Raw genomic sequence first — 27,973 nt, forward strand, 5'->3', positions numbered from 1 at the left:
AAAGAAAAATTGATCAAAAAACGTAAAATATGGCATCTATGATTTTGCTCAGAGCGATAGAATACCTTAAGCTAGTCCTGTTGTATAAAGCAAGGCATTAGAAGCCAAAAATGATAATAAAAATTTTAGGTATGTGAATTGTTAGAAAACTGTATTGCTGTAGTAGGGATAAGTTAGTAAATTAATAGAACAAATAAAAATTATCTATAATCTATAATAGTTCGTTAGCATCTGGAGTATCAGAACTTTTACACATGATAAATATCAATGTATGTATTCAAAATGCCTTTAATTTACAGTTAAATATCCTCTTAGTTAATAAGTATGAATTTGCTTTGTATAATCCAATCTCTTTACAGACAAAGACTCGCGATAATATATTTATTGTAGATTATCACATAAATTATATAGTAAAAGATAATCTAGATTATATTTTACAAAATAAAATATAGAACAATTAAACTCATGTAAATATATAGTCGAAACAATGTTATATTCTTACGACCGACCTATTTTTAGTATAGATAATTCATGTCATACGAAATTATTCAGACAACCCGATGTTTTGCCTAAAAATTGTATTTTAAAGTATGTAAAAATTAGTCATAATATTTGTAATTTAGTTTATATTTGGAATAATTAATTAGTAAGTGGACAACTAATAGATCGGGTAAGCAATTTCAAGTGTTTGAACCGCTGTTGAATAAAGTGTTACATAAATATAAAATTGTTAATGATTATAATAGTACTATTCATTTACATATTTATTTAATAATAATAGTTATATTTAGAACTTAAATTATATTATTGTAATTATTCGGCAAGTTAAGTGATACTTTAATTTATATTACAACCCTATACATGTTACTGTATCTCATTTAGGTGGGACACAACACGAATGTATACAACATTTACCGCAAATGATGTGGAGAAGATAATAAAATTAAAATAATTGTGATATTAAGTTTTTATTATGCAGATATCCTTAAGCTAGATAATAAAAATAGTATTTATTATTGACTCCTCGCTAATTTGTTTAAATCTCATGGCATTGTCCAATTAAGTAAAATTTTTTTTGACTTAGCTGATAACAGTACATTTTACTTATTTTGCAGTCGTCAATTATTAAGACTGTATTAACAAAATATTCTTCCATAATATTCTTGATACTTACTAAAAATACAAATCCTCAGCAAAATTTTAATTATAACTATAGATCAAAATAACTGTGATTACAACTTAATTACAAATGAAATTCAAATATATCAGTTTCACATATTTTAATCAAACTAACAGACTAATTACAGAAAATATTTTAAGTAAATTATATAAATGACTAACAAGGAATAGTTGAGCACTACTACATTCTAGAACAAAAAAAAAAAAATTCAACATATTTTTAAAATATTAATGATCAAAGTATTGAAGACATCTGACAGTGATTAAAATTACTATCATAAAGAGATACGAAACAACGAAACAAATTTGTAGATATTGTTTAATTTTTAGAAGGAATTGTTGGATTATTCAAATAGCAATATAAATAAACTTGTATTTCCTTAATTATATCTTGATAACTAGTTTTATGATTTATTAGTATAACTCATGAATAAACTCAAAATAAATGTAGTATGAAATTAATTTTCAATAATTTAATATTGTAAATTTTGTTACCTCTATGTTAACGTGTATCAAAAATGTAAATCTTCTTCTTTTTTCTCGCCTTAATCCCAACTACTTGTGATCGGCCACCCTTATCCTAAACTTCGATTTGACACCATCTATGCTCATATCGCATTTAATAATATCCCTCTATTTCTATTTCTTCTCCCCTTAATATTCATTTCCATAACTATTCTTAGAGCTTCTGATTCCTCTATCCGCATAACATGACCAAACCATCTAGTCTATTTTCTCTCATCTTGTCTACGATTAACGTTACACCTACACTCCCTCTTATATAACTGTTCCTAATCCCATCTCTTCTCTAGTCACTCCACTCGTCCATCTAAGCATTCTTACCTCTGCTTTATTTTCTTGTCAACCACTCAACACTCTGAACCATACATCACAGCTGATCTCACTACAGTCTTATAGACTTTACCTTTCAAACTGGTTCCTTGTTACTGATATTTTTCCTTTTATTCTTTTGTCTATTCCTTTTTCCTAAATCTTCTACAATTTCCATACTGCTGTATGTCTCCTTTTCCATAAAATATCGGCACCACAATACTATTTCTCCATTCCTTCTAATAAGATTATATTTAAAAGATTCTTCAATCATCTTATGTCAACGCCGCCCATATTTTCCATAATTCTACTGGCACTTCATCGGTCCTACTGCTTTATTCTTTTTTATTGATGCCACAGTCTTCCCATACCTGTTTTTCATTAATTAAATCTACCAGCCCCTCGTTCCACAAGATATCATTTAATGTCTCTTTTGGATATTCCTCATTCAGTTATTTTTCAAAATACTCTTTCCACCTTTTTTTTACATTATTATCACTCGATAGTACTCTATTATTAACACCTTTTATATACCTTACATAGTGATAATCTTTAGACCTTATTTCTTTTACTTTTGCAAGTCTAAAGACTTCTTTTTCGCTTTCCTTTGTTTCTAACCTTTCATATAAATCATCATATCTCTTAAATTTCGCCTTACTTACTACATACTTGGCTTCTTTGAACAAGCGTTTATAATTCATCCAATCTTTTCTCCTTCTGCTCTTCTGCAATACTTCGAATTGCTTTTTCTTACTTTCTATGATTTTTTGAACGTTCTCATCCCACCACCAGGTTTCCTTGTTTCCTGGCATTCTACTTCTAATTTCACCAACAATCTCCTTTGCAGTATTCTTTACACTACTAGCAAATCTATTCCACACATCATTTATGTCTCTTTCGACATCCACACTGTCCTCTCTTTTACCGTCTTGAAAAACTCTTTTTCATTTTCCCCTTTCAATTTCTACCACCGGATTCTCGATTTTTCTCCTAAGTATCAAAAATGTAAGTATGGTTTTGAAATAAGAAAAAAGTTAACTTTCTTAATTCGACCTTTGTTAGTTAATTATTATTTTAGTCATGAAATTGTAATTTCTAATACACAGTGAAACATATTTTGAAGGGCAGCCTTAGACTGGGATCAAGGGGAGGTCTCTTTGGTTTATCACATTTATATGGAAGTGATATATTCCATGAAGGGCTCATTTTGGGTCTTATATCATTTGTCATTTGACAGTCCCATCCTATTAATATACTTATGCGATTGACATTAAAAGTTGCAATATTTCTCCATGAGCATATTCATAGTTAATAAATTATTTTGTTAAATTGCTATTCATTCTTATATGACTAAACACCGTTTAACCTAAAATATAGGTATAATTAAAAAAAAATTTAAATATAAAATTATAACAACACAAAAAACGATGATTTACACCAAATTAACATGTTTTGTATAATTTTGGGGTCGTTTATATTAGGGTGTTAGAAAAATTAATGTCATGAGTAATAAGGTGATATTCAGTAGAACCTAAAACGAGCGAAATAAAAAACTAAAACTTCCTAACTTCAAAATTGGGGTTTTTCCGGTTCCCACACTTCAAATTTTATTTAAATAAATAATTTAAACATAAAAAATAAACATCGTCACGGATTTCCCACAAAATTCTCTTACAAATTGAGTCGTCTCTCGATTTCTTTTTGTAAATTTTTCGCCCTCCTCTGAACTTTGGGTTAAAAGTTGCAAAAAAATGTCCATCAATTTGTCTTGAAATTTTAGTGGGAGTCCTGTGGCGTAGTTTACTTTTAGTTTAAACGATTACATAACGAGAAAACACGCAGATATCACCTTACTATTCTTGACATTGATTATACTAACACTCTGTAGATGTGTATTTGACTTCTGGTATGTAACATAAGCTTTAATTTAACATCTTTGAAATTCTATGTATTTACTGTGCATTTTTGAAAGTTAAGCGGAAAAGGTTAACTTTAAATGCAAAAAATACACTTTTGAATCGCCCCAGTATGGTGTTAGTCAGATTTTCAAAAAATTTATATCAAACGACAAAGAAATATCTATGGTTTCAATATAAAAAAGAATTTGTTCATTTGTAATTAAGTTATGGCAATTTTTAGACAAAAAAATTTAAAAAATTTCGAAATTTACTCATTTTAAAAATCGTAATGTTTTGGGGGATTTTCACTATTTACGGGTAACGAGGGAAATTTTTTTCAATTTTTGAGTATAATGTTTTCAACTAGATATAATGTTGATCTTTTGACATATTATTAAAAACAGTAGTCCAAGGAGACAGGAGAAATAGTGACAGACACAATATATATTTATATATATAAACACATCATGATTAAACTAAACATTTTTTATGGAAGCTAAAATTTGAGTACCACTATAATAGGGATTTGTTGAAGACATTTTTGTAGGGGATCAACCGACTTTTTATCATTTAATTGGCAGACTGAGATTACTATTTGTACTAATATTTTATTATCACATATACTTTTCGTCTATAAAATGTATAATTTATTTATTTTTCAGTAATAAATAAAAATAAATAAGGTTTGATAAATCAAATATATATGCTGCTTTATATAAAATTCAAAAGCTGTTTATTATAAATGACAATACTAAATAGATCTGAAATTTTAATAAACAGTGAATTTTGTACATTAAATAGATACAAAATTACCTGCTACTTACTGGAAATTGTGCCTATACATAAAAAAAAAAAAAAAAAATTATACAAAAAAACACAAATTAGTTGAATAAAAAAATAGCATAATTATAATGAAGTGTCTGAAAATTAAAAAATGAATTAAGGTTATCGTTATATACTAAACGATTTTAATAGATGGAATTCTAAAATATTTAAAAAATATACATTAATATTTTATTTAATAGGTCGTCGATTAGGTTCAGTCGCTGTAGGTGGAGGGGGTGGACCACGTTTTTCTAGTTCTTCTATATAAGAAATGATTAATTCTGTACGCTCATCCACTAAACTATTCAAAAATAAATATCTTTTGTCATTGCTCAAAATGTCTTCAACTTCTTTTAAATATGCTTCATTATTTTCTTGTAATTTTGAGTTAGACAAATGAGTTATCAGTTTAGTTTCCTAAAAAATAAAAAACATACTAAAATAAAAATATATAAACAATAATAATTATCGGAATTTACCATCAAAAGGTCCTTAAATTCATTTTTTGCTACCACCAATCTATCTTTTAAATACTCTCTAAATTCTTTTTCACATTTCTGAAAAAATAAAAACATAATTTATTCATCATAATTAATTCATTTTTTCAATTCAATCAATATTTATTTATAAATATACAATTTCTATCTAATACAGAGTGACTGTTATATTATGAACCACTTATTTAATAAAAAAATAAAAATCTGTTTTGATGTCCTGTCATTTTTTGATTGATACTTCATTAAGAGTACTACCTGAACCTGACTTTACGGCCACATCTATTCATTGTGTTCAGTAAGTGGAGAGAAATTAGAAGGATTTATAATTTAGAATAATTTATATATATATATATAACAAAAAGCAATCATCATCAACACTACCCTTTTCCCAACTATATACTCAGTATATAGACATAAAGCTGTGAAGTATTAATCAACAGTACAAGACTATCACCTAATCACTGACTGTTGTTACCAAAAATATTTTAAATAGAATTCATCTGATAAAAATTTAAAAGCAAAAAACTATCAACATTATATTTCCACTAAATGACTGAATACCAGGATAAATTAGTCCCAAATCATTACTAGAAAAATGTCACTAGACAATAATAGAGAAACATTAGAATCACTATTAGACACAAATGAGATTCAGCGTGACTACTATAAACACTGATTGGACTCGATGGAGGGTATATTTATATTTATCACCCATTTTAACTGAAACAAATAATTGTTCACTATTATTACAAAGAATAGAAACCAAATGGAAGTAATATTGTTTATGTATTAATTTCCTTACAAATACATTTATTTAGTAGTTCACTCGATACCATGTTATTGTTAATGTATCATTCCCATAATAAAAAAACCTTTTATGATTAATAATCATACAATCATAAATAATATTGTGAATACAAACCACATTAAAGTCAATTTATAATCAAATGTTAACGATAATGGAAAGTTTGTTAGCCATATAGGTTTTAACTTATTTCATAAAACTATTTTAAAAATTTTTATAAGTCATTTTTAACTTACCCTATCACTAGATGAAAATCTAACATATCTCACATCTTCTTTTATTTGTTTCCTTATTTCTTTCCAGGAACTATCTAAAGTTAAATCATTTATTTCATTTAACATCTCCTTGAATTTTTCTTTTTTTCTTTTAGTTATTTCTTCTACATGAACTTTATATAATTTTTCCTTCTCTTCAGAATCTAATGAATCAGCTAACTCATACCTACTGTCTTTTCTAAGTTGTCTTTTTGCTTCTTTCCAAGACATATCATTACTTCTTACCTTAAAAATGCATATAATAGTTTTAGTTTAAGCTAAATTTATAAAAATAATTTTCAGTACAAACTAACCAGATCTGCTAATAAAGCGTTAAAATGAACAACAGCTTCATCATGTTTATGCTGTTCACGCTCATTTTCTCTATGTTTAAGATGAACAGCAAGAGTACGTTGCACTTCTTTTTCTCGTTCTTTTAAACTGGCTTCAATTCTAGCTTCTTTAGAATCTTTTAAATCATCTTGTTCAACATCTGAGGACTTTTCTTCAATCTACATACAGTTAAAAGACAATATATTGTTATGATTATCATTAAATATGTTATTTGAAAATAATTATTAAAAATATATTACAAGGGGCTTTTAAGATATTGTAATTCATCTATTGAACTAAAAAATAACATCTCTATTATGACAATTTCCATTTTTCATTCAGTACTTTCAATAATTTTGTTTTTAAAAAATAAAATAGTTTTAAAGTATAACAATAAAAAAAACCCAACACAATGGGGACATGCACATAGTTGGGTCAAGTATAATGATATCTGACAGTAATTAAAATCACTATCATAAAAAATGTTTTGATGCAAATCTGTAGTGTTTAATTTTCAAAAATTGATAGATTATTCCAAAAGATATATGATCTCCAATTTTTTTTAAAGTAATTTTAGATATATCAATAACATTCAATATTTTCTATTTTCATAATATAAAAATAGCCCAAGAAATTAATAAAATTATAACAACCATTGTTCTTAAATATTATTATTAATTACATTTTAATAAGAAAAGAATTTCTCGCTAATTAGATAATCAATAAGTAAAACAGAGTTAGCCTCTCAATTAGAGATGATATTACACAATCATAACTATTCAAACTTATGATGGACCCTGTTTACAAATATATAATTATTAAATAGATTGTTACTTTTGATTCAGATTTTTTTGATTCTTTTTCTTCTTTGTCACGTTTATCACGTTTGTGACTATGTTTATCCTTATCTCTATGTTCTCGTTCTTTTTCTCTTTTTCTTTCATCTTTTAAAATTTTTATATAATCCATAAAGTAATCTTCTCTTAAAGTACTAGAATCTACTACTTTATATCTACTATCATGATCTAATTTTTTTTTTATATCAGTCCAGCGAGTATGACGGTCAATTTCATTATGTTCTCTTAATAGCTCTATAAATTGTTTCCGGGCCTAAAATGTATCCACAAAATAATATAATTAAATAAAATTAGAATAAATTCCTTATTTGGTTAATTATAAAAAATATAATTTTAAATACATGTTTACAGATTAAAAATAGTGTACATTAAATAATATAGTATAATAATAACTCAAAATTAAACATTACACTATATAAATTTATTGCACAATAATATTTTAACAAGAAAGCAAAAACTTGAAATGTAAAAAAATTTTCATAATAGTCTTAAGCATTTAATCTTTTAAACAATAAGAATATAACAAAATATAATTTTAAACCCAATTAAATAAGTATTAACAATTCAAACCAAAAACAAGGCTTAATTGCATACAAAATATCAAGAGTAATACTAGAAAGATTTTGCTTCCTTAAAAATGCTGAAAAGAACATTAATAGTTTATTGATGTAAAATAAACACAGTTAAATAAATTATAGCCTATACATATTGAAAATGTCAAACACAAAATCACTACTTGTTCAGATATTAACTTATCTCATCATATAAACTGCTTTGTCAAGTACAGAGTAAATTATTAAGCAGTCTGTCTTGCTAATAATTTTATGATCCTAAGAAATATATCATAAAATATAAAATTATTTCTGTAATAGAATACCAGATGCAATTTTTCAGAGAAGTAATAAAATTTGTTGTTTTTTATAAAATAAAAATAAAAATTTCTGTCATACTTTAAAAATGAAAGTCAAACAAACAGACAAATACACAGGAAATTTTGACACATGTTAAAAATAAAATAAACCTAATCAACATTACATTATTATTTATGATCAATATACATAGTTATGAAATTTAATAAATTATAATAACCCAGAAAAAATATGTTTGTACAAATATTATTATTTAAGCTTAAATAATCAAATTAAATTTAGAAATAATTGATTTTTTTTTAAAATAATTTAATGATACTTTAATTCCTTTGCAGCCCACTTCTTCATTTTCAGCTTCATGTATGACTTAAAAATCATCAGAATTAGAAATCCAATTTTCCTTAATGGTATATAATAAAGGATAAACTTGTAATCCATTGTTTCCAATTAAAATTAATTCCACAAGGTATTACCTTAAATCTGGAGTTTGAACTGTTCTCTGCATATATTTCTGCCAAGCTGCATTAAATATCAGTCCTCAAGCTTAAATGTAACCGGAAATGCTGATTTTTGATGATGATGATTGTATATGTCATACAAATATCCATTTATTCATTCTCAATTATTCATAACATTCAATTTATTTCATTCACTTAAGCCAAAGACAATATTCAAATACCATATAAAAATACAATCACTTAAATTTCATTCATCACCCATTTTTCCCTTACCATTGAAATATTTAATTTATATTTAAAATATATGAATTAATAAAAGTACATAACACTTTTAACATGTTATCAGTTTTTATGAGCTGAAAATGTCACATTTTTTGTAAAACAAACCATATATATTCTTTGAAATATGTTGAAAAAATTACTGATTTTAATGGTGATAATTTTTTTAGTGGTATTAAAATATAATATAGATTTTGTTTAATCGATAGTTTATTTATAACTGAATATATATTCATAAGATATATATAGCTACCAATATTAAATGTAAGTACAGAATGGGACAGTGAATTGGTGATTTTAATATAGCTATATAAAACCCTGCAGTTAATATTGGGTTTATAATTTTAAAGTTGTCTTTTATATACATATAAGAAAATCATCTAAAAATGTTGTAGTTTATCAATATTACAATGTGTATTTTTTCAAAATCGGTGTATTCAATATAGGCATATCTCATATCATTTTTTTTGTATCAATAAATAATTTTTTTTCAATTTTTTGTCCTACAATAAATATCAATACTCTTTTTAATTTTGTTTATTACTTGAGACATAGAGATTCTCATTGTGATACTTCCATTATACTAGAAAGTTAGTATGTGCCTAATTCTACGACACCTTTTTATCTGAATTAATGGCTTGTGAATTTTTGTAGAGAAAATAGTGGAAGACTACATTAAGAATATAAACATGAAAAAATACTCTGTAAAAACCTCTCTATTTAAAAACAAAGAATATGAAAAAAATATCATGAGAAAGACATAATTGTATGGTTTTTTGGCTATTTCATTATATTTAGTTTATAAACATGACTTAAGGAGTGCATTTCCCTAATGGCTTGAAAATTAGCAGTTTTAAACTATATAAAAAATTTTCAAAAGAAGTAATTGTTGGTTTTATGAAGCTATTTTAAAATCACTACTCTTATATAAGTAGTTTTCTGATATTAATTTGTATAAGAAAAGTGTAATATTAAAAACCATAAAACTCTAGCATAGTTTCATATAGGTTGAAATTCTTTAACTAGGATCACTAATAGATAGTAATATTCAACAAAAATCTGAAGTCTAGAAACTCATTTTAGTAAATAATTATCAGATAAATAGTAGTAAACTAAAATAAGCAATAAATCTAGTTATAAATTATTGTATAATTACCATATCCTATTAAATAAATATAATACAAACAATTTTTTTTCAGAATAGAGTTTTAGAAAATCATATCATATTTTTTATGTTCTAAGCATATATAGTTAAAGCTATGTTAATACTAAGACATAAAATTCCCTGAAAACATCTTTTTATTATTATTATATTATATAGTTGAAAATAATTAACTATTTGATACCATATAAGTAATGTTTAAACCTGAAATATCATTTTATCAACTTATTTATCATTATGTTTGAAAAAGATTATATCCTTTATATTTGAACATATCTCCTGTTAAAAATTAATTATTATATAATATATACACATAAATACACTGGATAACTTTATTAGTTTATCCGAGTATGTTTTGATAACATATATTTTAAATACTCATAATTTCTTTGAATATTATGTTTATTAATAAATATAGTTAAGTGATTTTAAATTAAAAGAAAATTGAAACAATTTATTAATAATAAGACATTAAAAGAAAGCCATATAAACATAATTTTGAACAAGAGAAAACTTAATGATGTTAAAATTTTGAATTATAAAAATAATTTAATTACAACTATAATAATGTTAGTCACGAGACTAAAATTTTCAGAGTTGTATAACTTATTCAGTATTCAAAATTTAATTTAATAATTTAAAAAAAAGAAACAATATTATTATTCAATTGAGTATATGAAATTAAATTTTTAGTTTTTTATAACTGTTTAATTATCAAGATTATAAATCACAACTCTTTATGGTACATGGTTATTCTGATATATTAGATGCCTATATGGCGTCCTTTTAAAGTAATTATTTAATTATTATTTAATAAATACTCAAAGCCTGAAAAATTATTAGAAGACCTGAAAATAAAAGGTATGTTATTAGCTTATTACACAATATAAAATTGAAACACCAATTCAATTATTTTAACAACCTCAATTACAAGAATGAAATATTATTACATCCAAAAACAATTAAATCAATCATTTAAGAAGGATAATTTGTTTAGAAAAATTCTGGGTAAAATTTCAATGTAGTTATTGTAATAACAGTAACTAGGGATTTTATTATTTTGATCATAGCTATATCATATTAAATTAAAAAAAAAAAATTGATTTGAAAAATTATTTTATAAAATATTGATCTTATAACAAATATATTTTCTTAAACAATTGATTAATGTAATAGTAATAATACAATTTAATACAAATAAAACGAAATACTAAATTATAAAATTTATTCAGAATAAATCTTGAAATAATTTTGCATAACAATAATAAATCAAATTGTATTAATACTAATTAAAATATGCTTACATAACAACTTAAATAGATCAATTAAATTATAAGTACTGACCTGCTCTCTTCGGGCAGCTTTTTCTTCTTTTTCAATTTTTCTTAATTCTAACATATATTCATTAAATAACCCTTCTCTTTCACGAGATTTTTCAATACTTTTATACCTTTCATCCTTAGAATTTTTTGAGCTGAACTCACTGAATGATGTTCTGTGAGTAAATTAAAAAAAAGATATGTAAAATTCATCTGACAGTGGTCATTAAATGGTGTTAAAACAATGTTACTATTCACATTTCATATGTTGATTAGAAAAATATGACAAAATGTAAAAAAATATTTAGAACTCACAAAAATTGGTAATACAAATTTAGATTGAAAAGTATTAAACTTATAATTAAATTTTCTTCTAAAGTTTTACATACTTTGAATTTAATATTTTGTTCAATAACATTATTACTTACTTAGTAGAAAGATTAGCTTCTTCCATTAATTGTCTGAAAGCATCACGTCTCATTTTCATTTTATTTCTCTTCTCTTGTCTTTCTTCATCAGCTCTTTCTTTCACATACTTTTCAAATACTTGTTTTCGTTCTTTCGATGTTAACAACAAGTATCTAGGATCAAAAACAATTTTATGCAATTCTTTTTCCCAAGTACTAAATGCTGAAACCTACACAACAGAAATAATAAAATAAATTTTTACACAGTATTTTTTTTCAATATTAAACAAACTTACTTCTTTTTCTGACAACATTTCACGAAATTGAGTTATCCTAGTTTCTAGAGGTACTACTGCTCTTTCTCGAGCTGCTTTTAGTTCAGCTTCCATTGCTGAATCTTTCATTAAATTTACCTTACTCTCAGAGTCATTTTTATTGTTACTAGTATTTTCTTGACCATTTTTTTCTAAAAATTTACAATTATCATTTATAGATGAATTAGAACTTGAATATATAGAGCAACATCACTTTTAGAGCTTACACTTCAAATTTTGTACAATTCAATTTTAAAAACTAAAAATTCAAGTACTAAGGAAAATGTTTGTATAATAAATATAGTTTAAAAAAACTGAAAAACACGCTTTTAAAACATATAGAACTAAAAAGTTAAAAATAATTTTTAATATAAGCTTTTTAATATAAAACAATAATGAACAAAAAATACTCGTATTATTGTGAAAAAAAGTGTCAGGTGCTCAATTTACGAAAAATATGGCACAAAGCCCCCACACTTTTTTTCACAATAATATGAGTATTTTTCTTTCATTATTGTTTTAAGCTTATATTAAAAATTATTTTTAACTTTTTAGTTCTATATGCTTTAAAAGCATGTTTTTCAGTTTTTTTTAAACTATTTATTTTTCACTTTTTAGTTTATGACATTGCTGTTACAGTCACGGATTGTTTATTGTCAATTATCACTATTAATAGATATAATTTCTGTATTGCCAGTTAGTGTGTTTATAAACTCACAACAGTATGTCTTACTACTATTGAATATAAAAGCTATATACCTGCGAATATTGTCATAAAAAACCAATTAGCTACCTGTATTTGTAATGCCTTATGTATTTTACATGTATAAAATTTTAAAAAATTTGAATCTTTAAATGTTTATATCTAATAATAAACAATAAAAATTTGTTTATCTATATATATATATATACACACACATATATATGCACACATGTGCAGGTACGAAAACCAAAAACAAAAATATACAGGAATAGTGTTTACAGCGTGTGGTGAGCAGGGTGGGGTGAATGCGTTACGGCAGTCTAGTCTCAAGGCTATAAACAACGGGATATGTGAGAATAACACGTGGTACAAGGAGAGTTACAACAAACATATATGTGAAACTAATATAAGTGTGTTAAAATATATGATATTATTATTCATATATAGTATATGAATTTTTCTAAAGTTACTTATTTAATATTAATGTTATAACCTTAAAGTTACTTTGATATGTAACTTTAATATTACAACTGATACTATTGGTTATTTAGAGTAATTAGGTACTAAAAATTGACAGATGAAAAAAAAAAAATGAAGTGCTGGGATGTGTTCCTTATCTGATCAAAATGATTTATATAATTATAGATTTTTCTAACAATTTTTCAACTTAGTAATACAAATTTTAACTGTTAGTTAAATGTTATTACCATAAGTAATGGTAATAACATGGTTTGGTCATGTTATGAGGAGAGAGGAATCAGAATCTGTAAGAACAGTTATGGAAATGAATATCAAGGGAAGAAGAAATAGAAAAAAATCAAAAAAGAAATGGAGGGATGTTATTAAATGTGATATGAGGACGGCTGATATGAGCATAGAAGGTGTGGGAGATCGTGTCAAGTTGAAGTTAAGGATAAGGGTGGCTGATCACAAGTAGTTAGGATTAAGGCGAGAAAAAAGAAGAAGAGTTATTACCATTATCATTTTTCAGTTTTTTATTTTGTGATTGTCCCTCTGCGTTTTTTAAAGCTTGAACAACTTCTGGAGGATTAGATATCATTTTATCCACATCTGATCTTCCTTTTAAGTCATCAGGTTTCTCCCAAACTGAAGTTCTTGTAGAGGGTTTAAAAAAAAACACACGACCATCTCCAGTCCATACAACACACCTAAAATTAGACATCAATAAAAGGTACTCCACTTATGTAAAATAATTTTGAAATTAAAGTTAACTTTGAATAATTAATAAATATGACAATATTTTCTAGTCTTATACTGAATTGCATTAACATTCATTAAGCAATTAATAAACGAATAGCACATTATTAAATGTTGATTTAACTTATTAATTATTATTATATTATAAACTTATTATTATAAATTCATTAAATTAGGATCCTATTTTGACTCAAGCAAAATTTAAACAATGATTTTTCATATTACTATAACTATCAAATGATGAATTGGTTGATTTTGTTTTGTATTCTAGTCAATTTTATTTTGTGTTTTCTTTTCAACTTTAATAAATTAATAATTATTAAAGTTTTATTTAAACTATATTTTTTTATGTTTAAATAACTTTCTTGTATTATAAACTGGTATAGTAACAATAAATATCAGGCAGTTCATCATTCACTGCTTTAATATGAATCCGCTAAAATGTTTTAAAGTGAATTTGTTTATAAAACATTAAAGCGGTTCAATATAAATATAGATATAAATGACACATCAGATTCCGATGATGAATTTGTACTGAATGCTTCAAATGAAGTATTTAATTCAGATATATTTAAGGAGTGAGCCTGACAAATTTAGAATGACAATGATAATATAGCTATTTTCAATATTTGTCACCATGTTTAAACTAATATTCATTTAAAAACAATTTTATTTTGCTCAACTTTTTTTTTTTTAGAAATTCTATGAAAATATATAACAAATTTTTTTTTCTGCTTACATAAATGCTTAAACCTCTAGCTAAAATAAAATCTGAATTCAAGATTAAATCATCTTATAAAGCCAAGGAATTTTTAAGATTGCTCAAGTCTTCAAATAAAAGAGTTAATGACTGTGATTTTGAATGTCAGTTTAGGTAATATTTTAAATTTATACCTATTTATTACATTATACTATTATTTTTATTATGAATGGACATGTAAATAATGAGAGGAGAAGTACATAGAGGGTATGGTTTTAGTGGGAAGAATGAGGCTGGAGAAAGAATCCTGGATTTCGCAGTATCATATGATGTTGCTGAGGTTAATACTTATTTTAGAAAGAGGGAAGAACATTATATAGCTTAAAAGAGTGGGAGGAATAGATCACAGATTGATTATTTTATGTGGAAGAAAGGGAGCGTAAAGCGAGTAAAGGATTGTAAAGTTTACCAGGCGAGAGTGCAACTACACAGCATAGACTGATGAGTAATGGAGTTTTGGTGCACCGAGAAAAGAATATACAAAAACAGAAGGAACACGGGAGAAAAATCGAAAATCCATTGATGGAAATTGAAAGGGGAAAAGAGTTTGTCAAGACGGTAAAAGTGTAGAATGTCGAAAGAGACATAAATGGTGCGTGTAATAGATTTGTTAGTTGTGTATAAATACTGCAAAGGAAATTGTTGGTGAGATTAGGAGTAGAATGCGAGGAAACAAGGAAACCTGGTGGTGGGATGAGAATGTTCAAAAAATCATAGAAAGTAAGAAAAAGCAATTCAAAGTATGGCAGAAGAGCAGAAGAAGGGGCTGGTAGATTTAATTAATGAGAAACAGGTATAGGAAGACTGTGACATCAATAAAAAAGAATAAAGCAGTAGGACCGATAAAGTGCCAGTAGATTTATGGAAAATATGGGCAGCGTTAACATAAGATGATTGAAGAATCTTTTAAATAAAATTTTATTAGAATAATAATAATATTAATGAGAAAAAAAATACCGAAAAGGTACATTAATATAATAGAGGCTATGTATGATGGCACTTGTACCAGGATAAAAACTGTAGGAGGAGTATCAGAAGGTTTTCGGGTAAGAGTAGGAGTGCACTAAGGTTCTGCATTAAGCCTTTACTTATTCTCTATAGTGATGGAAAGAATTACTAGAGAAATACAAGGAGAGATGCCGTGGTGCATGTTGTTTGCTGACGATATAGTGTTAATAGAAAAAAATAGGGAGGAAATTAATCAAAGGCTACAGGTGTGGAGATCAGCTCTTGAAGAAATGGGTTTAAGAATAGGTAGAAGTAAGACAGAGTAATAGAGTACAAGTTTGACAAAGGAGAACAAGAGGTAGGTGAAATGAGGAGGTCAGTGACAATAGGCAAGGACATGATTAGAGAGGTGGAGAGTTTTAAGTATTTAGTATCAGTTGTGCAAAAGTGGTGGTATTGATTAGGATGTAAGACACAAAATTATGCGCGGCAAGTTGAAGTGGAGAGAAGCGTCTGGCGTCTTATGAGATAAAAGAATTCCAATGAGGCTGAAAGGTAAATTCTACAAGACTGTAGTGAGGACAACTATGATGTATTGTTCAGAGCGTTGGGTGGTTGATAAGAAAGTAGAGCTGAGATGAGAATGCTTAGATGGACGAGTGGAGTGACTAGGGAAGATATAATAAGAAACGAGCATATAAGAGGGAGTATAGGTGTAGCGTCAATCGTGGATAAGATGAGAGAAAATAGACTGGTTTGGTCATGTTATGAGGAGAGAAGAATCGGAAGCTGTAAGAACAGTTATAGAAATAAATTTTGAAGGAAGAAGAGGTAGAGGAAGACCAAAAAAGAAATGGAGGGATGCTATTGAATGCGATATGAGGACAGTTGATGTGAGCATAGGTGATGTGGGAGATCGTGTCAAGTGGAAGTTTAGGATAAGGGTGGTCGACCTCAAGTAGTTAGAATTGAGGCAAGAAAGAAGATTAAATTAAATTTAAAAAAAAATTTGATTAATATGAAAATTTTAATTAACTTATATATGAACAAGATGTAAAATTACCATGGAGTTCCTTCCACTGGTGTACTCGATACTGGTCTGGTTTTATCTTGAATTTTTAGTTTATCAGCTGCTTTAGCTTTATCATCAGATTTTATTTTTTTGTTGGGTTCTTGAATTTCTTCATCTTTTCTTTTGATTGAACTCACATCTGAACCATTCATGAGCTTTGCAAAACCAATATCAACTAAAGGATCATTTTTTTGTTCTAACTTTTGTTCAGCCTCTTTTCTTAATTGTGCAGCAGCTACATCTCTGGCCACTAAAAAGAAATATGGAAATAACAAATTAAAAATAAAATGATTTCAAGTTATATTTCAGAAAGAAATCAGTTATACACAATAAATTAAACAATGATTTTCATTCCTATTATAAAATGTTTTACGCATAACTGTTAATGGTAGTATTACATGTATACTATATGAATGTATTGGTGTAATGATATGCTTAATTTTTTTCAGAAAAATAAAAATTTGTAGAAGTTGAAAAAGAAATCATTTTTAAAACATATTGTTAATCATATTTACAATAAGACATTTTGAAATGTTATTATATTGCATTTTAAATGGCTATATTTTTTTCTTGATAAAATATGATTTTAACAAAAATATTGAATTTACTAAGTTATCACGCTGATTCCTTAATTAGTTAATTAAAATTATATGAACATGACTAAATTTAGGATATCTTAAGACTTAATACAAAACCTTAGATATAAATTTATTTGGTAGATGTTAAAATTACTTCAAGTTGAAATGAAAACTTGAAGTAAAATTCAAATACTTTAAATAGAAAAACGTTATCTTACAATCAAGATTTTTTAATGCTTCAGGTTTCTCCCAAACAGATTCTGATGTTTTCATACTGTAATAATACATGCGACCATCAGGTGCACGATGTTCTGACCATTCAGCAGCATTAGCTAAAATAACTGGATCAATCTAAAGTATAAGTAGTTTATTTTTATTGATTTGAAAACTCAAGTATTTTTAAGTATACTAGTTAAATACTTTGTTGTTAAGTTCCATGCCAGGCATCATCATAGGTGGAGGGGCAAATCCTGGAGGCACCATTCCCCATGGTGCTTGAGGAGGAAATCCAGGTGGAGGCATGCCAAATGGAGGTGGTCCCCCAAAGGGTGGAAAATTTGGTGGAGGCATCATTGTATTAGGAGGCATCATACCAGGAGGTGGTCCCATCATTGGAGGCATCATTTGTCCATGCATGCCTCCCATTGGAGGAACACCAACGTTTTGAGCCGACATTAATCCACCTTGATCATTTGCTTAAGTTCAAAAGATAATACATTAAAAATAAAAATATATATTTTAATTTGGTACAAATGTAAAGAAATAATAAAACACTTCTATAAATGTTAACCTAATTTATATACATTTCTGATTTATATATAAATACATAAATGTAATTATTGAGCTAAACTATTGACATATTACAATTATCACACAATTATATACTATTAAGACCCTGTATAAATGACATAAATAAATTGGTTCTATATTTCACAAATTCTTTAAGAACAAAAATTTAAGACAATTTTTCTTCTCCCAATTATAATATCTTTATTTGAAGGGCATTGGAAATAAATTTTATCAATAGCTAGATGTTTATTAGTAAATAATTAATCATATAAGAAAATCAATTCTTACCACCAAGCATTTTCTCATCAACAGCCTTATTTGGATCATTAGAAATTTGATCACAATCATTGGGTCTTCCATAATTTGTTTGAGCTGTATTTGGATTTCCAAGAGTTTCAACCTTAAAAAAAATTTAATTAGCTTCAAATCAAAAAAAAATTGTGCATTGCTACTATTTACCTGTTCTTGAGATATCACAGTAATATTTGGTCCTGTTGGTTTATTCCATGTGGTTTCACGTGATCTTGCATTGTAATAATAAGGTTTACCATCACCAGCTTTAGTTTCAATCCATACTTCTCCCGACATAACTGGAGGACCACTTTGCGGTGGTATACCACTCCCCCCTACTGGTAGTTGTACAGGTGGCATCTACAGTATAAATTGTTAATAAATAATATAGATAGTTAGGATTAATTGTAATAATGCAATATTTTATAAGATGGCAGCATGCACTAAAATACATAATTTAATGCATACTACTAGTTTTTTTATACTTAACAAAAGAATTTATTAAAATTTATATATCAGATTTATATGTCTACGGAAAATAAATCTTAGATTTAAATATATGTGAGTACCATTGATGTCTAGATGATGCCACTTCTAGGGTCTGAAGGCAGATAGCGGTATTATTTAGTATTATTAGGGAAACTTAAATTAAGTTGTGAGTCAGTAGTCGTGAATGGGCTAAGTGTTTTTGTCATTGTGTGTATTTTAATTCATATGTGTATTTAGTTTTTATATGTTTTTGTTAGTGAATAATAATATATATTGTAAATAATAGTATTGTGTCTTTGTTTTGTCCCTGTTGTTGCCTGTCATTTCTCACATATATATATTCTCTAGAAGAAAACATTTTACTTATAAAATGTATTCTTCTAAAACATCAATAATTTTTATCTTGTTTGTAAATGACAAAATTTGCTTTCAATTAAATTTCAATTAAAGATCATATGAGCCTAAGACACTGTCTAAAAATATGCTCAAGTATTCAAAGACTTTTATAACCATACTAAAACTAATTTAGGGCAATATCAAAGCAACAAATATGAGTGAACAAATTATTTGTGCTGATTAAATAATTTTTTTTTTTAATTTTGATTTTTTTAAATTTTTTAATAAAACTTTCTTAAGTTTTAATTAAGGTGTGTCTAATGCCCCCCTGAAAAAAATCCTTTTAATACTTAATCCATTCAATTTTCCCACTTTTATTGCATTCTACCTAAAAATTAATGTAAAAAAGAAATATTTATATCAAATGTATATAATATAATTTTTTTATTAACCTATTACTTGTTGCATGATCAATTTCAACGGAGCAATTAAGTTATAACAATTTGTGACTAGTTTGTTAACAAATATAATTCATTTTTCTAATATTTATTTTTTTTTTCTAACAATGAATATTGTAAAAACTAATGCATAAATATCACTTTAAAAACTACCTGCAATAATGATGGTAACTGGTTAGATTGTGGACATCCTGGTTGACTAGGATCTTGCCCATTTACTTGTCCTCCAAACTGTGGAACCCCTTGACTATTAGATGATCCATTCATTATAGGTGAAGTATCATGAGATGATCCATTCCAATTTTCATCAGCATTTTCTGATGACCATCTACTCTTCTGTTTAAAGTTACTATTAGGACTATTGTACTCATACGAGTCATTATTTCTAAACCTTCCACCATCATTATTTCCCTTATCAGAATTCCAACTTGATGGACCTTTAAAACTAGGATCTGAAGGGTTTAAGTTGTTATCAAAATGTTCTTTATCATCTTCTAAATGCCTAGAAAAAATAAAATTTATCAAAAAATTGTTTTTTTTTTTATTTGTGAATAAACAAAATAATAAATAATAATGAAAATCTCAAATTTATTATAAAGACTTAAACAAAAAGATGAGAAAACCGTCCAGCAATAGAACCTCAAAATTAATAAACACAATGATTCATTAAGGATAATATACTCTGTATATACATTTTTGTAATAATTATTTCACTACGATTAAAGTTAATCTCTAGGCCAGTTTCTATTTAATTCCAAAAAATATTTTAGGGAATGAGTTGGATGACATGGAGTTGATGAAAGGATTTGGGTGATGTAATAGTTTTATGCAGAATGTTTTGTAATGGTCTTTGATAAGAGTTCATCAATAGTGGGTATTTTTAAAACACTATGAAGGGCAATAGTTGTTATGTATCAAAGATATGTGTTATATCTTAAGGTTATTGATTGGAAAGCCTGAATAGGATGTATATTTATTGGTTTATGGATGTATCCACGTTTTAAGTTATGAGTTCGGACTCATTGCAGTGTCTATCTTCAGAGTGATAGTTACAGGATTGTGGTTGTAAATATACTGGCTGTATATCAATATAATTACAAACACAAGACTGTAACTATGACTCTAATTATTATTATTAAAGCTTAATCATGTTAAGTTCCGTCAAGGTAGTCAATTAATAATTAACTTAATAAAGGAATAGCCATTGAAGTCAATAATTGAATTTTTGATTAGATCAGTTTCCATAATAAGGGCAATATTTATGTTTTTGTTATGTATAAAGTAAAAGTTTGTTGGTATGTTGTTTTAAGCCATTCATATTCTAAAGGAATATAAGGTGGAAGAATCTAAGTGTTTAGTTGAAACTTTTGTATGAAGTGAATTGAGCAGCAAGAGAATTTGTGTCATCCTAATGAGTTTTTATATTATTTGTAATAACATAACTATTAATATTATTTGAACGGGCTTCTACACAATACAGAGCAAGATTACACACAAGGCAGAATCCGAAATTTTTTTGCAGTTGTCAAAAAGCACCAAAAGTTTAACCCAACATTAAAAGCCATAAAAGATAAAAACAGCAGAATATTATTGGACCCACAAATGAAAACATCTAGATCAGTGTTTCCCAATGGGTGGTGCACGGTCCCATAGATTTTTTCTTCGATTTTTATTATAAATATTTTTTTTTAAATAGTAAAAAAAATAACGGCTTATTGAGGAACCGTATAATATTATACGGTTCTGTATAATAGTATTTTTCATAAGTGTATAGGTATCAGATTTATAATTATCGCGACCGATAATAATTATGTCAATTACAAACATCGTTGCTTATATATTTATAGTATAAATTTTATACTTTATGATTACCCATTGATATTGAGTTATGGATATTGATTCAGTATGCGATCGTTATTCATTTGATTACCACGCAGTACATTTTTAAAGAAAATAAACATTTATACTATAAAGAAATGCAGTCACAAAAATCACAATAAGTAAATTATTTTGTATAGTAAAGTATAATTATATATTAGTTAAATACAGTAATAAAGTGTAAAGTAAAGTAATAAAAATTAACATTTTTTGATAAATTTTGTGTATTCTTGTTAATGAGCAAAAAAAGGTCTTTCTAGTTTTCATAAAATTGAGGAGGTCCGGGACCTATAAAATATAGCCGAAGTGGTTGGGAAACACTGATCTAGATAATAATATTTTGAAGAATTACTGAATGGGGAGATAGCAGGTACACCAATACCAGCCTGAGAAGACCAAAGAGTGGAACAAGAAACAAATGAAATAACATTAGATGAAACAAATAGAGCTATAAACTGGCTTAAGAACTGGAAAGCCCCAGGGTCAGACATAATACCAACTGAACTTATAATTTATAGCAGAATAGAACTGCACAAAACGATTTATGAATTGTGCAAACGCATATGGAACAAAGAAAAACTACCTGAAGAATGGAACAAAGCTATAGTAATTCTAGTTTATAAGAAAGAAAATAAGATGAGCTGCAATAATTATAGAGTAATATTGTTACTAAATACAGTATACAAGTTATTTCTAAAATATTATAAGGACGTTTGGAACCACTGGCCAAAGTGTATATAGGAAGCTATCAGTGTGGATTTTGGAATGATAAGTCCACAATAGACCAGCTTGCAACTATCAAACAGCTTATGGAAAAGAACTACGAGTACAGACAAAAGTATGGCAAGTGTTTGTGGATTTCAAGAAAGCCTACAATAGCATCCATCGCGATAGTTTATATAATATAATGTATGAGTTTGGTTCCCTAAAAAACTCATATCACTGATAAAAATATGTATGAATGGATATCAAGTTAGAGTGGACTAAACAGAGTTAGAAGAATTCGAAGTGATGAGAGGGCTTAAACAAGGTGATGCACTATCACCATTATTATTCAACATAGCATTAGGTAAAGGGATACACAGTGTACAAATTAATAAACTCAGAATCAATATTGGCAAAACCACGCTAGATGTGCTAGGTTTTGAAGACAATCTGAACTTAGTAGGAGAAAACAAAGAAATGATAGTGTGAAATACAAATACACTCATTCAGCAAGCAAAAAGATTGATCAAGAAATAAATGAAGAGAAAACAAAAATAATGGAAACGTTGGCTGTTGGAGGTGAGAAAAACCTTACAGTAGATAACTATATATTCAAGAAAGTCCAAAATTCAAATATTTAGGAGTAACAATTACTGGTAACAATGATTGGAGTGCTGAAATAACTAGTCACTTGCTCAAAGTGGAAAGGACTTTTTTTTGTACTAATAAAATATTTTAAGTCAAAACGATTCTCTAGAGAGACAAAAGTATGCCTATATATGAGTATTGTGAGGCCGACATTAACTTATTAATGTGAATCAAGGCCAATGACAGTACAAATTGAACAAAAACTCAGAACCTTTCAGAATAGAGTACTAAGAGTAATTTGTGGACCAGTGTTTAACACCACAACCAAATGAATGCAACCAAAAAAAAATTCAGAAATAATGGCAATCACCTAAGTACCTTTTATTATAATTTATGTGAAGGGTCAGAGAATCTAGTGGTTTGGAAGAAAGGAAATTAATGAAGTAAGGGCGTCAATTGAATACAAACCAACAGGTAGAAGACCTATAGGCAGACCGAAGAAATGATAAAAAGAGGAGCGCGCCAGGATCTAGTGAGACTGGAAGCAATAGATTTAGAGGATAAGATCCAGGATCAGGATTATTGGCATATAAAAAGAAGAAAGTATATTTTGTGCCACTTGAAAATAAGATAAAATTGGAATTAGTTTGCTTAAATTTTCAGGGGTAATGTTAGAACTGCGGTTTATAATAACATTAAGATCATTATCAACTTTATTTTTATAATTTAATTGATTTTTGTAGTCTTTTGGTAATAGTATGTTCTGGTTGTTCAGAATATTTTTGAAAGGACATCCCTAAGAAGGATAAAAATAGTTGTGTATCAAAGTTTTAATATCATAACCTAAAATAACCACAATTATTTAAGGATATTAATAAAATTATAAGATCATAATTATCACAACTAAACCATAAAGTAAAAAATATTTTCAGTATTGAAATTTGTTTTATATGCAATAAAAATATAGACAATATAGTTGACAATACTTGGTAAACTAAACAAATATATTAAAAGCTATTACAATGTTTTCACTTTCATCTCCCTGGAAAAAATCTTGAACTTTAATTTTTTAAAGGGGAACTCTTACTTTATTGTGAGATTAAAATTACTTTTTATTTCTCTTATGTTAACAAATGGAAAACACAAATCCTAGAATCTCTTACAAATACATTTAACTAAAGTAAAATCAATTTCTCCTAAAAAAGATAATTAAAAAAAAAATCAAGTCAAATAATTTTTCTCTATGCATAATTAAAAAATGAGTATTTAACCCTACACTGATCATCACAAATATTTCAGAGTATAATACTACAAATCTTTAAAATTAAACATACTATTCAAGTTTTTGAACAATTTGTCACTTCTTAAGTGTTTAAATTGTTTTCACTCATCTTTCATTAAATATAAATAATATTCACCTATACGATTTTCTGTCTTGATCATTTAATTTATCAATATCTGCATGTTCACTGTAAGAAAGTCTATTTTCATGATTATACATATTATCAATAGATTCATAGTTTTCAGAGTTCATGTCATCTTGTTGATCAGAATTCATATTACTATCTTGATCATTAGAGTCCATATTATCATTTAACGAAACCATGTCATTGTGAGATTCACTATATTCTTGTTGAGTTGAATCTACTACGGAATCCATCAAATTCAAATTTGCCATAAAATTACTAAGAAAACATAAAAAAAAATAGATTTAGCTCATGTTAATTAGTCGTTGATTATTGGATAATTGTCTAACTATTTATTTATTTATATGTGTATATTAATATTTAAAAAATAAACATGATATCCTTAAAAGATATTGTCCCTTATAATGAAGTTAAAAATAATTTATAATTGATAATTCAAGAAATAATTTTAACTAAAAACCCCCAAAAATTTTCACAATATTTTATTAAATTTATTTTTACCTTTAGTATTATTTTTTAAATTAAAAAGCTTTTAAACTAAAAACACAATTTATACATTAAATTTACGCATGCATACAAACTAAAACAATTCAGTTAGTTAGTGTAATATAAAAAATGTCAAAACAATTATCGATTCTTAAAATTGTATTCATAAAATTACTGTAAAATTCGTAAACACCTTCAAATTTTCTAAAATAAGGTAATAAGTTGAAAAATAATTAGAAGCGAAAACGAAATCGGAATACACATTATGTACTGTAGGATCTAAGCACTAAACAATATAGCATGAGTTATGAGAGAATATTATTGGTAATTGGTAACCGGTAAGTATAGAAACACTCTTAACCATGTGCATGGAATACATAAAAAAAACCTGAAATGTCGGTATAAGGAAATAATCTTTTAATTAACGTAAATAAATTATGCAATAATATAAATTTCGTTTTATAATAAATCTTAATAATAAACAATTAATTTTTATTTGTCGTATTAGATCTCAATCTTAAGTAAATAACTTATACTGGAGGATAAAATCTTCTGCAGTTATCGGTTGTTAAGGCGATATTGGAGGTTATATTAATAATTGATAAATGCAGTGTAATTATTAAATAAAAAAATAAAAACAAAATTAAATCATGTACTTATCTTAAATAATCCAAACTGATTATTCTATAAATTTTAATCTGCCGTTTAAATATTTAATTATAACTATTCAAATCTTATTTATTCTTACAAGGTATTTATTAAAAGATAGATTATTCGTACGTTTGTTTTTATTATGCAATAACTTAGGTTTTAATTACGTTTGATTTTGATTATCAGATTAAAAATAATGTACGATACAGTTAAAAAATTTATTTCCCGTCACAAACGTAAATTAATATTTAGTGGAGCATTTATATGTGGCACAGCATACATAGTCTATGTTGTTAAGAAAAAAATAACTGATAAACGAGAAAAAGACAATCGTGATCATTTAGAACGTTGTAGACGTCAGCAGCATTATGAAGCTACAGAAAATACATCTGATCGAATGATACATGAATTTATTAAACAGTTACATTTGAAATATTTTACAAAAAACTTGCGTATTGATCACATTATTGAACAATTAAAGAAAAAAAACAGTGTATCACTTTGGGAAGAAATGAGAATTTGTGTATTTACAAGAGCATGTTTATTAGTTTATGCTGAAACATTTTTAGTAATTACTCTTAAAATTCAATTAAACTTATTGGGAGGACTTGTATATAAAAGCTTATCTCAAGACTCTCCACCAATTTGTTCAAAAACTCAAGAAGACTATTTATCCTTATTTGGTCATTTTATTGAAGACGGTATTCAACAATTGGAAGAATATTTGAAAAGTAAAGTTTTTAAATATGTTCAACAAATTCCTATTCAAGAACAGTATAATTTACAAGATTTAGAAAAACTCTTTTACCTTATCCAAACTGATATAGCTAGTGATTCAGACAGTCCTTTTCATTCTATTGATTCTTTTGTTTTGCACAATGTATCTCAAAATCAAGAAGCATTATTACAAGATATGGTAAATGAAACTAAAGAATTATTAAAAAATGAAGAAATTATTTCTGTAGCTCGTTATTCTACTTGCCATAGTTTTAATAAATTAATGGATACTGTAACTGTCAACATACCAAATCAATCTGTTACTTTACCAACTTCAGTACAAATGCCATTTGCTAAATGGTTGCCCATATTGGATAGATCAGTAAAAGTAGCTGAAAATGGAGAGTGTAATTTTAAACAAGAAGTACATATAGATCCTAAAGTTAAAGTCTTAAGTGCAAATGTTTATGAAGCTTTTTGTTCTGCATAAATTTCAAAAAGTAAATGGTGGTTAAATATTACATTATTTAAACGGATTGTTATACTTGTTATATGGTGTTTGTTATGTTACATTTATGGTATAATATTAAAATAAATGTTCATTGTTTTATTATGTACTAATTATTTGTTTGAGTTTGTTTTAGCTTCATTTTTTAGCCTTAATCAATATATCAAAAAACCTCATAATGAAGCTATCACTTGCATAATTTTGAAAAATTCCCTCTAATCCCCAAATTAAGCAAAATATTCAAAAAAACTGTAGTTGTTATAAAATAGTTAATATTGATATTTTTAGTTTCTACTCTATATTAAAAAACCTTAAAAAAATATTGAAAATAACAAATTATTGCAACTTTATTATTGATAATATTTCAAACATTTGCCTTATCAAAGATTTTTTTTTTTTAATACAATTATTAATCAAAATACTGTAGGGGCTTAAAAATCATAAAAATTTTGTCATCAATTTTTGATAGTGTTCCAAAAATTTGAAATTTTTATCCTACATTCAATTAAAGCTAATACAATATTATTGAAGATGAAAAAGAAAAATTATCTGAAATTTTGACTTCTAGGATTTAGTGCTTTAATGCCAAAATTTTCTAAATCCCGAAAGGGGTATATTTTTTATTTAGGTGGTTTACTAAGTGTATCCATAAGTGAGATTTTAGAGTTTATACATACTTTGTTTAGAGACGTAGCTAAGAAATTTATTAAGAGGGATAACCAAGATAATTTAGCTGATTGACCTTTAGGAAAAAAAATATATACTTTTTTAACTTTATTATTTTGTTACATAAGTAATACATTTTCATACTATTCTTAAATATATTTAAACATAAATACCATTAACTTTATAATAAATAGAAAATAACAAATAAATAAAATGTATTTAATATATTAAATACAAATTATAGTTTAACAATAAGATCTAACTACATCTCATTTACAATGTCTTTTTTTATGCTAGTATTAATAATTGACTAAAAAGAAATCACCCAGAATTGACCTAAAAAAATTCTTTATTAACTTCAATTTGCTGAATTCATTTCCAGTAACTGTTATTGAAGATATGGACAGTATACAAGATA

General features: G+C 26.4%; 3 protein-coding genes across 4 annotated transcripts; 1 reads left to right on the forward strand and 2 right to left on the reverse strand.

The window, feature by feature from the left end:
- Window positions 1-2,107: 2,107 nt before the first annotated feature.
- Window positions 2,108-2,822, reverse strand: LOC126902166 (uncharacterized). The gene is made up of 2 exons (XM_050679192.1): window positions 2,545-2,822; window positions 2,108-2,249 (listed from the first exon to the last, which is right to left on the reverse strand). The coding sequence occupies exons 1-2, from the start codon at window positions 2,820-2,822 to the stop codon at window positions 2,108-2,110; spliced, it is 420 nt and encodes a 139-aa protein (XP_050535149.1).
- Window positions 2,823-4,334: 1,512 nt separating this feature from the next.
- On the reverse strand, window positions 4,335-25,266 carry LOC126902711 (transcription elongation regulator 1). 2 transcript variants are annotated; one of them, XM_050680281.1, is made up of 17 exons: window positions 25,029-25,266; window positions 24,519-24,785; window positions 20,083-20,431; window positions 18,815-19,006; window positions 18,644-18,755; window positions 17,987-18,261; window positions 17,785-17,917; window positions 16,980-17,238; window positions 13,966-14,159; window positions 12,270-12,439; window positions 11,995-12,203; window positions 11,592-11,742; window positions 7,457-7,732; window positions 6,604-6,801; window positions 6,272-6,535; window positions 5,213-5,290; window positions 4,335-5,150 (listed from the first exon to the last, which is right to left on the reverse strand). In XM_050680281.1, exons 2-17 carry the CDS (start codon window positions 24,776-24,778, stop codon window positions 4,923-4,925), a joined length of 3,348 nt encoding a protein of 1,115 aa, XP_050536238.1. In that variant the 5' UTR covers window positions 24,779-24,785; window positions 25,029-25,266; the 3' UTR covers window positions 4,335-4,922. The 2 variants fall into 2 exon arrangements, with proteins under 2 accessions (XP_050536238.1, XP_050536239.1); XM_050680282.1 differs by having other exon boundaries at window positions 25,207-25,224.
- A 372-nt stretch (window positions 25,267-25,638) lies between these two features.
- Window positions 25,639-27,002, forward strand: LOC126902713 (peroxisomal biogenesis factor 3). The gene has a single exon (XM_050680283.1). It carries the CDS (start codon window positions 25,861-25,863, stop codon window positions 26,869-26,871), a length of 1,011 nt encoding a protein of 336 aa, XP_050536240.1. The 5' UTR covers window positions 25,639-25,860; the 3' UTR covers window positions 26,872-27,002.
- The last annotated feature ends 971 nt before the right edge of the window (window positions 27,003-27,973 follow it).

Source organism: Daktulosphaira vitifoliae, unplaced genomic scaffold (assembly GCF_025091365.1).
Source record: "Daktulosphaira vitifoliae isolate Bord-2020 unplaced genomic scaffold, ASM2509136v1 Scaffold_3, whole genome shotgun sequence".
Classification (NCBI taxonomy): domain Eukaryota; kingdom Metazoa; phylum Arthropoda; class Insecta; order Hemiptera; family Phylloxeridae; genus Daktulosphaira; species Daktulosphaira vitifoliae.

Bases quoted from the DNA above. Each gene is read 5' to 3' on its own strand.
- LOC126902166 (XM_050679192.1), bottom strand. From the start codon at position 2,822: ATGCCAGGAAACAAGGAAACCTGGTGGTGGGATGAGAACGTTCAAAAA. The intron at 2,250-2,544 runs GTATATAAAAGG...TAATCTTATTAG, and splicing joins AAAGATTATCACTATGTAAG to AAGGAATGGAGAAATAGTAT.
- LOC126902713 (XM_050680283.1), top strand. From the start codon at position 25,861: ATGTACGATACAGTTAAAAAATTTATTTCCCGTCACAAACGTAAATTA.
- LOC126902711 (XM_050680281.1), bottom strand. From the start codon at position 24,778: ATGGCAAATTTGAATTTGATGGATTCCGTAGTAGATTCAACTCAACAA. The intron at 12,440-13,965 runs GTAATAACTCTT...GTAAATTTTTAG, and splicing joins AAAACTGAAAAATGATAATG to AAAAAAATGGTCAAGAAAAT. The intron at 11,743-11,994 runs GTAAGTAATAAT...ATTTACTCACAG, and splicing joins GAAGCTAATCTTTCTACTAA to AACATCATTCAGTGAGTTCA.